We start from the raw sequence: 11,101 nt of genomic DNA, 5'->3' as shown, positions 1-11,101 counted from the left end.
TTTTGATTTTTCCATTACTTTCAGACCAACCCTTGTATTTGACTCAAAATCGAAAATTTTCATAAATTCGAACATTTGTATTAGGAGAGCATAAGTTGCAATGGGTCTTTTTTCAAATTTTTGATTTTTCCATTACTTTCGGACCAACCCTTGTATTCGGCTCAAAATCGAAAATTTTCATAAATTCCAACATTTGTATTAGGAGAGCATAAGTTGCAATGGGTCTTTTTTCAAATTTTTGATTTTTCCATTACTTTCAGACCAACCCTTGTATTTGGCTCAAAATCGAAAATTTTCATAAATTCCAAGATTTGTATTAGGAGAGCATAAGTTGCATTGGATCTTTTTCCAAGTTCAGAATTAAAGAGCGGAATTAACTTCAACTTTCGATTGTTTTTGGGAACGAAAATCGAACATTAGGACAAAATTTTTGCTTAATTCGCCAGTAAAAGACAACTGATTTGATAATTATTTAATAAATGATAAGAACTAGCTGTGACTTGCTTTATTTTTGTCAAAATATGATTACTTATGTTCTTTTTAACGTTTTTTCGGTCAAGATAGGAACCAAAATCGAACTTCTGCAAAAAATCAAAAACGATCTAAACGCTTTCGTTAGTTTTATTTTTGCTAAATAATAGTAATTTATTGTTTTCATTGCGTTGAGACAAAATAGCTTATTCATTGACAGTAATTGCCGTTTATACTGTAGTAGCTCTCTGTAATACTGTCGAAACCTGCAAACTTAATAAAATTATATTTGACTACCCGCCGCTAGATGTCACTTCAGATAGTGAAATACGAGGGACATTCTGTAATTCCTTAGTTGCAATATAAGGGATAATCGGAAAGTTTTAACATAAATTTACTCCAAGATAATTTACGGTATCGATTCGCTATTTTGGCGACATTTCTTTAATTTTGGCAAAAATAAAGTAAAGGAAGGCATAATTAAATTGTTTTTAATCGAATTCGTTGAATATTGTGTAAAACAAATAAGACTTATGTTTTAATATTTATTTGTTAAAGTCATGCGAAATTGTATAAACAAAATAAAAAACTATTTAATAACATTTCCGATAAACATATCAACAGTTTATTTTTATAGTTAAAGCTATTGATTATATCTGGAAGACAAAATGCCTTCTTTAAAATAATTTTACAGGGAAAAAGCACCAACGTAAGTCATAAATATAATAAACAATAACGTTTTAAAGTCATTTAAACCACATTAACCAAGTTTTGAGCAAACTTAATCAACTTAATTAATTTCTAACATAATTAAATCATTTTAGAAGAGCATATTGACTAAAACTTAAGTTATGCCATTTTAAAGACATTTTTTAATGACTGAAACAAACAGAGCAGCCTACCTTTTAATATTTCGAAATATTTTGACAATTATGAATTAAAATAAACAAAAGTTAATCAAAAAACAGTTGAAGAACCGTTACAATACAAAAAGAAACAAAAAGAAAAAACATTTTCAATCACTAACTCCCATAAAGCCTTATAAAATCAGTTACATGTTTCTTGATGGCGCCACAATTGAGAAGCAGGTATCAAATTAGAGCAAAACTCACATGGGAGCTCCTCCTCATCGTCCTGACGATTGGGGGGTGACGGGGAACGACGTCTGCGATAGTTGTATCGGGTTAAGTCTGGACGACAGCCTGTTTCGTGCTGGATCAGGTCCTCGTGGGGTATAGGAGTGTCGCAAAACTCGCAGGGGATCAAAAGCTCCGTAGGAGGATTTCTATAACGTGGGGGCTGCGGTGCAGGACCTGTGTTTCCATTAATCAAAGAAGAAATAATAAAATTAATGTTTTACGCATTACAACAAGATTACAAAGCAGTCAAAAGTAAAAAGGTTGCAGTTAATATAATTAATAAAAAGGAATATACAAAGTGACTAAAGATAAATAAAAAAGAAGTTATAAAAAAGCATGTGAGTTATTTCACATGAAATGGCCTGTTTTGTATAACATGGAAAAGAATTAATTGGTCAAAAGGCAAAAATATGTTGTTAAAGGCACAAAGTTATAAAAATAAAACAAAGATTAAATGATCCTGTTGTGTATAATGTTAGCGTTATTTCTTTTTTGTGGTGGTTTGTACCTTTGTTATGATTATAATGATTACGTGGGACCGCGCCAGTTGATCTAATGGGTGCAGTTATGCTCGCAGAGTCATGAAGTAAATTTCGGATATATTCAGTTTTACCTAAAATATTCATGTCACAAAGGAAATAAAAAAGAAAAATAAAAACCTTTTAAATTATTATTTATTATTAAAATGGAATTTCTTATTACGACAGAAAGATGTGAATGTGTTACTTTTTTTATTTTGTGACAACGAAGACACAAAATGAATCTAAAAAAAAAAAAGAAAACGAATACTTACAGTCCAGTCTTCGGGAAATTTCTTTGCTGCTTTCCAATTTTTCTGACTTATTAGAGTTGAGAGAGTTAGATGAATAGCTCGACGTAATTCCATATGAAGGAGGGATGAAATTTTCAATTCCACTAAAAGTTCTAAAGATCGAATTCGAAGAACGATTTCTTCTTGTCGGAGACTCTGGGATAGAAGTCCTGCTGGGACTCTTTGAGGCTTCCCATGAAGGCCGAGGACCTGGCTCTACAAAAAAACAATTACATACATAACTTATGCTATAATGGTATTAAAGTCTCTCTATAAAACTTTATTTGATCTGAAAGCGAGTATTATTCTTATANATTAGAACAAAATCATTTAAAAAACTCAATACATTGAATGAGGTACTTTTAAGAAAATAATTAACGATTATAAATTTTCTAGTCTTTATTGTCTGTACAATTAAATACTAATTAATAAGTTAGGCAAAGTTCATAAAGAAAAATCCTTTTCAGTGGACTCCAGAGATTACCAACGCATTCGTTCCCAAGATTTAGAAGATTACAGGATATCGGGACTATCCTGTTTTAGTAACTGTACCCCGGCATCCCCTGATGATGTCTATTACTACTTGTGGACCCGTGAATACTATGACGAACCACTTTTATTAACTGACGAAACAATTGATCAGTTAGATATAACATTAGATAGTAAATTTATTATGCACGGCTGGAATGAGGGGTACAACACGTCTTGGATTGAAGCCATGAAGGATGCTTATCTCAGAAATAATATTTGCAACGTTATTACTCCAGATTACATCACATACACACTGTAAGAAACATTTAATATTATATATAAAAAAAGTATGAGTGCTGTCAGTGTACGATGTGTTGCATACCTATTTACAAACAAAAAACCATAATGGCCGACATCAGTAACAATGCGACAACAATTGAAAAAGAATGATGGCCGACAACTGCAACAATTAGAAAAGAATTATGGCCGACACTACGTCATAATGGCCGANTTTTATTTTGCTGTATAACTTTTGTAGAATAAATCTGATTAAAATTGTTGATAAAATGTTAAGTGTGTACTCACCTAATTTTCCCGGAAATACTTTCACATGCCTCTTTCCTGCACCACTGAAACTACAAAAAGAGTAATTTTCTTCTTGTGTTTTTCTTTTACTACGCAGCTTCCCAATCTTGATGACGTAGATTACGTTATTGATTGATTTTCAAAACGTGCTATCAACACAGCTAATAAAAGCAACACGATATTTTACTTAGAAAACAAATTTTGATAATGAATGATAACAGCGCAAAATCACTTGGGGTAAAAGTATTTTTAGTGAAAACAAATGTTTCGTGCTACAACCACATAGATAAAGTCATTCAAATCTGAAACACAGGTACTTTTTTTTAATGTTGTATTTACTTGAAAATTAGTAATAAATTACTATTATTACTTGAAAATTAGTAATAAATTATTATTACAACTTTTTTTTACAACGATTCAACGTTAATTTTAGATGAAAAATAAATGGGACAGTAATGGATTATATAAGGGAATTCGATATAAGATTGGACAAGGAGTACTATTATGCAGGGGAGCAAATAAACGGGATTGTGGTATTGGATACCATAGAAAATTTCAAATTAAAAAGTCAGTTTACCTTCTCAAATACTTTTGTTTAGTAATAGCAATCAGTGAACGTGTTTATTTTTAAATTTGAACGAAATATTTTCTAGGACAATTGACTGTTACCTGATCACAATTAGCTTTAATTTCATAGTAACATTAATTTAAAATAAATTCTCATTTTGGATCTATAGTATACTGAGTTAATTTTAGGTTTTTAGGCTGCATACAGATTCAATATACATACTTTGTGTACTGTTACTACACCTTTACCTGGTAATTATAAATGAATTTAGTTGTGAGTATTAAGAATCAATGTACATACCATCATTTAGTTTCAAGAACCCGTGGTTGGTGTCTTGGTGTAAATCCCTGTATTTGAACATGACAATTTCCCCACAATCAGGGCATTTATCTGTCCTTGCCCCGCAATAGTTTTCGTGGTCGTCCAGATCCAGCTTTGGCAACTCCAATTCGCAATATTTACAGGGCGTCAGAGAGCTTTTTGACGAAGTCGGAGGCTCAACTTTCTTCTGAACCGCTCCTCCAAAATTGTTATCATTCTTTTGGCTTTTGTTCTGATTGTAATCTACCTTGTTGTGCCTTGCTAATTGTGGGTTTATATGTCTCTCATAACCGTTGACTTCTGCAGGCGTATCGTTTTTCTTTGATGAATACCGTCCTACAATTTCTCCACAATCAACAAGTCGTTCCATACGCTGCATTCTAGCAGCTTGACGATTTGCTGCCTTCTTGTCTTCTACTTCTTTCCTTTCTTTAAAGTATGAGCTTTCCTCAAGCCTTGATGGTGGTGTTATCGAAACTTTTCTCAGTGTGCTGCTTAGAGATGATGGTTTTTCACATGTTTTCTTATGGTCTTCAATCTGGGACTTTGGAAAAGGTTCCTTGCAAATGTTACACAGCGAAATGTTTCGCGTGCAATGGGCTGTGTGCATAACATAATTGTGATGTGGAATTTCTTTTTTACTAAACAAATTGAAAGAAAACAAAAATAAAATAATGACCCCTCAAAACGTAAAGAATAAGTCCATGAATATTAATTCAATTACATATTACTACTATTGTGTCGTTATGGGCAAATCATATATTAAACAGCAGTGTCATTTCTAAAAATATACACTTATTTTTAGCAGATATTAGTTCAAAAATGTTTTAAAATCTTTAAAACGTTAGGAAAAATAATCACTATTTACTTACCAATTTCCGCACAACTCCTTCTCTATTTCTTCCATTCTTTAACTATTTCTTTTAGGACTTCTTTACTGTAAAAAGAGGCAAAAGTCAGTTCCTATTTTGGGGAAATATTGAAGGCGTTATTAGAAAAGGTTATGTTCTAAAAATAACCAACATCTCCAAGCCTATAAGTAATGTATAAATTTAGAAATTTGCTTGCAATTTAAATTACATTTGCCAAAAAAATAATCGTCTCAAATGTGGACATCAACTGCGCCGAAATTTCAAGCTATCGGCGATTCAGGACTCGAAATATACTAAGTAGTTGTTGCAATGCGTTGTTAAATTGTTCGTAATGACCGTGTTCTATTAATAAAACATATTCCCTATTGTCCCGACATCCAGAACAACAACCTTTTCCTAATTATAAAAATAATTTACGCTTACCTTTTTACTACTCAAGGGTTATAACTAAAGACGTAAAAGAGTTTTAATGTGAGTTTTTAACGAAAACAGCAATATTTATTGTACTGTTAGTCCTTTTTTCCTGTAGGGTTTCTCTTTGTATTTCTCCCTCACTGTTTAAAAAATTGGTTTTCTAGAGGATTTTATATGATTATTAGAATTAGAGGCATAATAATTGATATAACTGCTAGAGTATTAGGTGATCATTATTATTTAAATAAGTTTCTAATCAGTGTACATAGTATAAGTACCTACGTACCTTTAAACTAATTATTTTGTATATTAATTTGTGTAAACACGAATAAATTATAATCTCGGTTCTTGATTTGAAAATATTTCACTTTTCCTTTTCAAAATCCATTCCTGTGAGCAATATGAATCAGTAAAATGAAAATTCAATTGAAAGCGAACTACAATTGCAGACAAAATTGTTTAGTCGTCAAGTTGTTGGAGAAGTCATTAAAGGTAGATTGTAACTAAGTGAAAGTTCGATTACAAATAAATTATCATGTATTTACTCCATAAATTCTTAAGACAAAACAAACATTATTTACTTAAAAGAAATGTAGTCCACCAAATTGTTAGGGATTTTCAAATTCTTGGAGATGTTATTGAAGGTAGAAGTGTCTGGCACATTCTTGACACTAATAATAAATTTACGAGCAGCTAAACGACTAAGCTCTAAAAGAGAAGGCATGTAATTCTTGCAATGATAGTCACCATCCAGCTTTAAATATTGGGAAAAATCACTAAATCCTTCTGATGTTTCTATCGTAACATCACCAATGTCTTTTTGATGCAATTTTAGCACGTTGTAACCGCCTAGTGCCACAGCCGTATAATAAAGTTTGACGATCTAAAATGCCTTAATAAGTGACTGCAATAACATTAGGTCACAATTACCTGTAGTCTTGTAAAATTTTCAGTACATTCAGTTAGAAAAGTCTTGCCTTCATGGTGCAATTTTGACCATAAAATAACGGCTTCGATTGGATGATTGCTAACAATCTCTTTCAGTGAGGTATCCATGAAATTTCAAAATTTCTTTTTTAAAATATAATATCCAGGCACATTATCGATGTAAATAAACATCAAATTAAATGGAGGAGACAATAACAATGGGACGTTTCATAGATAAAAGGGGCGTTTCGTAGGCGAGTCCAATGATAAGCAAAAATAATACTACTAATAGTTGCGCTCAATTCTTCTACTTTGAAATGCTCGTCAACTGAATTTTTGTTGAATTTAGCTATTTTATTGTCTATTTAAATTACCAAAGTAATGGAAACTGCTTTCTAATCTTTTAATTTCACAAATGAAATTCAATACGGAAATTCGTTAAATATTTTAATTGCTTTTGTTATTGAGTGCTTTGTTCCTGATTAGATTTTTATTACCACCAGTGTAATATCATATCTGTAACACCTAATATGATTACACTTAAAGGATAAGTCTTAATTGCTTTGATACTTATATTCTTTTCTTTTGGTATTATTTGACTGAAGAACGTTTTATTTTTGTTCTATTTTAATAAACAAATGTGAGGAAAAGAAATTTATTTAATGAATTGTATTTCTTAATAAATATAAGTCAGTAAGAGATAAGAAGAAGGTCATTTCATTTGTTTATTTACAAATTGTTGCCACAATATCTGCGTGGAATTCATACTTTTCATTTAGTATTTAAACAGTCAGATACTCAGTACCAATATCCAAATATTTGAATTGTTCTAATTTTGCTATGCTATCCTCTATTTGGTCAATTTGCTCAAGATAAGGCTGCAAACTATCACCTGAAACATTTTGGGATGAATTATCATAACAAAAGTTTTACAAAAACAATTACATTTCTCATTTAGTTCTGTCATGTTTTTGGAGATATTAGCAGCAATGTGTTTCATGTCAGTGTATTTTGTAACGGTGGCTTTGTTCATAGTCTCTAGGAGTTTGTATTCCTCTTGCGTTGAAGTCAGCTCACCATACAAATAATCTGATACTTTGGTAAACATAGTTGTTGCCAGTCGACTAAGTTTAGGGTCGTGAGGGTCTAAAGCTTCAAAACTAGATGTTGATGTAGATAAAGTAGGGCCTAGAAAATATTTTATTAAAATTACAGATGTTTGAAGGGGTTGCAGTATGATAATAAAATTCACTTCTTCTTGCTTCATGAACATGAAATTACAACTTTAAATGCAAATATTTGTTGTTTCTTGAAAATATGTACTATTTATTTAAAAATCGTTATTATTTAATAGATATTTTACATTTCTGTTTTACACAGTCACGTTTCTGCGTTCCATTTTCTCAATATTTAAACGAAAATATACCTTTTTTGGGAGAGTCTGTAACTCCATCCTGAGGCAGTTGTTCACTCATTTTTGTAAAGTCCAATTTTGTCTTAAATTCGCATATTTTCTAAATAAAAGATAAAAATTGCGACTACAGTGACACTTATACGACTCGAGGTTATGTTTTTCAAAACAAATAGTCAAGCATAGAATGGTCAAGTCTCATAGAATGTGGCTACATAAACGATAACCTTGTTTCACATTNTTTTGTTTAGTAATAGCAATCAGTGAACGTGTTTATTTTTAAATTTGAACGAAATATTTTTTAGGACAAATTCAACCTTCAACTAAAATGTAATTTAGGTCAAGAAAAAAATTGAAAATTTTTGTTTTATTTTTAGCAATACGAGTTATACTTAGAGGAAAGGCCCATGCCGAATGGAAGGTAATCTTATCGGGTGATAGGCGCACAGTAAGTACCCTGTGGGTGGTTTCACGTTTTGCGACGCACAACTAAATAAAACTATTGTTTTAGATCCGGGATGATCAGTATTTTATAGACGAAAGGCAAGTGATTTGGGGCGACGCTGATCTCGAAACACCGGCATCAATTCTTCCCAGGAACGTACACAAATTCCCTTTTAGGTACCGAACAAAAAAAAAAACAAAAACAAAAATTTCAAAACACTTTTTCAGGTTTAGCCTACCCGAATCAAGTCTTCCCTGCTCGTTCGAAAGCAAACCCTGTTGTATCAGGTACTACATCAAAGTAACCCTGGAAATCCCCTACGCGAGCCCCCCGCAGGGGATGAAGTACTTTACGATAATTGGACCACACATCGACTGCATGGAAGAACAATACTTGGTAACAAATTAAAAAATACCTGAATACAGACCTGTGCATATATATTATATGTTAATTTAATTACAATTATAATCATAAATATTAATTTTTTTGACCAAAAAAGCAAAAAAAAGATTGTTTTACATCAACTTTTAGAAACCGATAGTCCTTCAGGACTCCAGGAGCGTATGCTGCTGGTGTTGTAAGACGGGAACACTCACCCTCAGGTGTACGTTGGAACGTTCAGCTTACGTTTGCAATGAAAGTTTAAAGCTTAAAGCAACGATTGATAATCAGGGAGAGTCCGAAGTTAGACTGAGAGTGCAATTCGTTCAACATTGCGAATTTTTCATAGACAGGGGCGTACTGGGGATAAACAAAGAAACCAAACACATCGTGTTCGAGTACAAGTACGTAATAAATGTACAGTATGTCCATCAAGAGTTTCGTTTTTGACTTTTACCAGGGGCGACTACGTAAAGCAGAATTCGCGAACGAAATGGGACAGTGCCAACAGTTTGGTAATTCCCACCATGCCCACCAGTTTGGTGGGCATCTGTCGTCTAGCTCAAATTTATTACGTTCTAAGTGTGAGTACAATTCGATCAAAAAAAAATTTTTTGGCAAACATCGATATCGGCAATAATTTGTAGGTCAGTTTAGATAACGAGAAAGACATTGACATTGTACACCTGACATTTCCCATCACGATTGGAAACGTGCCATTCAGGATTCCCAACTCGAGCGTTGTCCCAAAGGTCAAATACGGTAAGGAGAAATATCAATTGATAATTGAATTCTAAATCCGTAAAATATTTTTGGGTCTGAATTTTTTTACACTTAATTATTTTTTTATTTAGAACCCGCTTGTTCCCACGTGGAGGGAGGCTTATACACTGGGCCAGAATTTTTGTTGGGCCAGGTATACGATGGAACCGATAAAAGTACAAGGTAATTTTTTTTCGCAATTACTTTTGAGGTACCTACAGTTCTTAACAAAAATAATGAGTCAATAAAAAGAGTTAGGCTTTCACGGCTAACATTATCTGAATAATGCTTGATATTCGGCCATCGAGGACTTCATCAAGTCCAGATATCAAACATGGTTCATATAATAAGCCAACACTTATAAAATAAAAATAACAAAAGCCTAAAAATAAATAATAAATGAATGCATCATAGCCCGATAGTCTGTTGCATTGTTTTTGAAGCAGATTGTACATTAAAATTAAGAAAGTAATGCATTTTATGTTATTTTAGAGAATCGATAGTACTGTATAGGCCTGTATATGTAGCAGTTGAACGTAACACATCTCAAGATCCACACAACTAGCATTTAAGTTCCTCAATGGGCAATAAATAATTAATCTCAAAAAAAAAAAGAAAAACGAAAATTGCAAAAACAATTGTAAAAGTAGAACGAATAGTACCTGGTTTTAGCAAATACCAATTATTTTTAACAGGTATTTTTTTAAACAAACCCAAAAAGATGTGAACGTTATTTTGCAATGTTTATCAAAATTAGTGCCTATATAGAACATATTAACAAAAAAATCAGGCACTGAATTAGAAGAAAAAAATATAATATCTATTATATGCATAGTTTGGAATGAAAACAAAAAAAATTTTAAACAGTTGAACACACAACTATTACACATATACAATAATATGTGTAACACCAATTTTTTTTATATTGACAATAATAATATTTTACCCGACTATTTTTATAGAATTTCCTTTGAGTTAAGTACAAAGTTTTTGTTATTTGATTTATCTTTGACAAAAAAATTAACCAGTATTATAAAAAAATAATGAAAATAAATAAAAATGTACTTAAAGGATAATAATAACCGATGTATTTATAATAAGAAGAGTGCGTCTAAAAAAATTTCTTTTTTTTTTGTCAGCATAACAGGGCCGCATTCAGGCAAATTTTATCGTATTCACCTATAAAAATATATTGAGAACAGAAAGAAATTTTTTTTGGTACACTTTGTTTGGTAATATGTGTAAGAAATATTTAACCGATTGCATATGAAAGTGTATCGAACTATTATTAGTATTGGAAAAAGCGAAATGTTTGGCCTAACAACAAATAAAAAAAATTGCAACTTAAAAAACCAAACAATAATTATAAGACTCGATTAAACAAAAAAGGAAATCCAATGTGCCAAAAAAAAAAAAAAAGAAATTCCAAGAACTGATACGCTCCAATTAAATTATACAGGGTGATATAATCAATTACCTATATCAATCACGTCAGTTTATATGTATGTATATTGCAAATGTGT

At 31.6% G+C, this 11,101-nt stretch overlaps 3 protein-coding genes across 6 annotated transcripts in view; 1 reads left to right on the top strand and 2 right to left on the bottom strand.

The window, feature by feature from the left end:
• LOC108744935 (TRAF-type zinc finger domain-containing protein 1) overlaps positions 1-5,689 on the bottom strand; it is a 6,773-nt gene extending 1,084 nt beyond the window's left edge. The window contains exons 1-6 of one of the 3 annotated variants that reach the window (XM_018480909.2): positions 5,662-5,689; positions 5,239-5,303; positions 4,346-5,007; positions 2,404-2,637; positions 2,119-2,223; positions 1,003-1,784 (exon numbers count right to left, since the gene is read on the bottom strand). In XM_018480909.2, the coding sequence (XP_018336411.1) occupies positions 1,519-1,784; positions 2,119-2,223; positions 2,404-2,637; positions 4,346-5,007; positions 5,239-5,273 (1,302 nt within the window). In that variant the 5' untranslated portion in view covers positions 5,274-5,303; positions 5,662-5,689 and the 3' untranslated portion in view covers positions 1,003-1,518. Of the gene's footprint in view, positions 1-1,002; positions 1,785-2,118; positions 2,224-2,403; positions 2,638-4,345; positions 5,008-5,238; positions 5,441-5,661 lie in introns of those variants that run through there. The other 2 variants (XM_025981821.1, XM_018480910.2) reach the window with 2 other exon arrangements.
• LOC108744936 (arrestin domain-containing protein 3-like) lies at positions 3,484-10,541 on the top strand. 2 transcript variants are annotated; one of them, XM_018480913.2, is made up of 10 exons: positions 3,484-3,790; positions 3,911-4,044; positions 8,368-8,438; positions 8,502-8,611; positions 8,663-8,831; positions 8,967-9,220; positions 9,277-9,400; positions 9,464-9,578; positions 9,671-9,761; positions 10,071-10,541. In XM_018480913.2, exons 2-10 carry the CDS (start codon positions 3,933-3,935, stop codon positions 10,141-10,143), a joined length of 1,119 nt encoding a protein of 372 aa, XP_018336415.1. In that variant the 5' UTR covers positions 3,484-3,790; positions 3,911-3,932; the 3' UTR covers positions 10,144-10,541. The 2 variants fall into 2 exon arrangements, with proteins under 2 accessions (XP_018336415.1, XP_018336413.1); XM_018480911.2 differs by having other exon boundaries at positions 8,502-8,831.
• Positions 6,172-6,814, bottom strand: LOC112906827. The gene is made up of 2 exons (XM_025981826.1): positions 6,583-6,814; positions 6,172-6,535 (listed from the first exon to the last, which is right to left on the bottom strand). Exons 1-2 carry the CDS (start codon positions 6,706-6,708, stop codon positions 6,230-6,232), a joined length of 432 nt encoding a protein of 143 aa, XP_025837611.1. The 5' UTR covers positions 6,709-6,814; the 3' UTR covers positions 6,172-6,229.
• Positions 10,542-11,101: the final 560 nt, after the last annotated feature.

Source organism: Agrilus planipennis, unplaced genomic scaffold (assembly GCF_000699045.2).
Source record: "Agrilus planipennis isolate EAB-ADULT unplaced genomic scaffold, Apla_2.0 scaffold42, whole genome shotgun sequence".
NCBI lineage: Eukaryota > Metazoa > Arthropoda > Insecta > Coleoptera > Buprestidae > Agrilus > Agrilus planipennis.
This window is presented reverse-complemented; position numbering and strand designations above follow the sequence as displayed.

What these genes read in the sequence shown, in the direction of transcription:
- LOC112906827 (XM_025981826.1), bottom strand. Translation starts at nt 6,708, where the DNA reads ATGGATACCTCACTGAAAGAGATTGTTAGCAATCATCCAATCGAAGCC. An exon ending in AAAATTTTACAAGACTACAG is followed by an intron (nt 6,536 to 6,582) that starts GTAATTGTGACC and finishes AAGGCATTTTAG; the next exon opens with ATCGTCAAACTTTATTATAC.
- LOC108744936 (XM_018480911.2), top strand. Translation starts at nt 3,933, where the DNA reads ATGGATTATATAAGGGAATTCGATATAAGATTGGACAAGGAGTACTAT. An exon ending in GCATGGAAGAACAATACTTG is followed by an intron (nt 8,832 to 8,966) that starts GTAACAAATTAA and finishes ATCAACTTTTAG; the next exon opens with AAACCGATAGTCCTTCAGGA. An exon ending in CACATCGTGTTCGAGTACAA is followed by an intron (nt 9,221 to 9,276) that starts GTACGTAATAAA and finishes GACTTTTACCAG; the next exon opens with GGGCGACTACGTAAAGCAGA.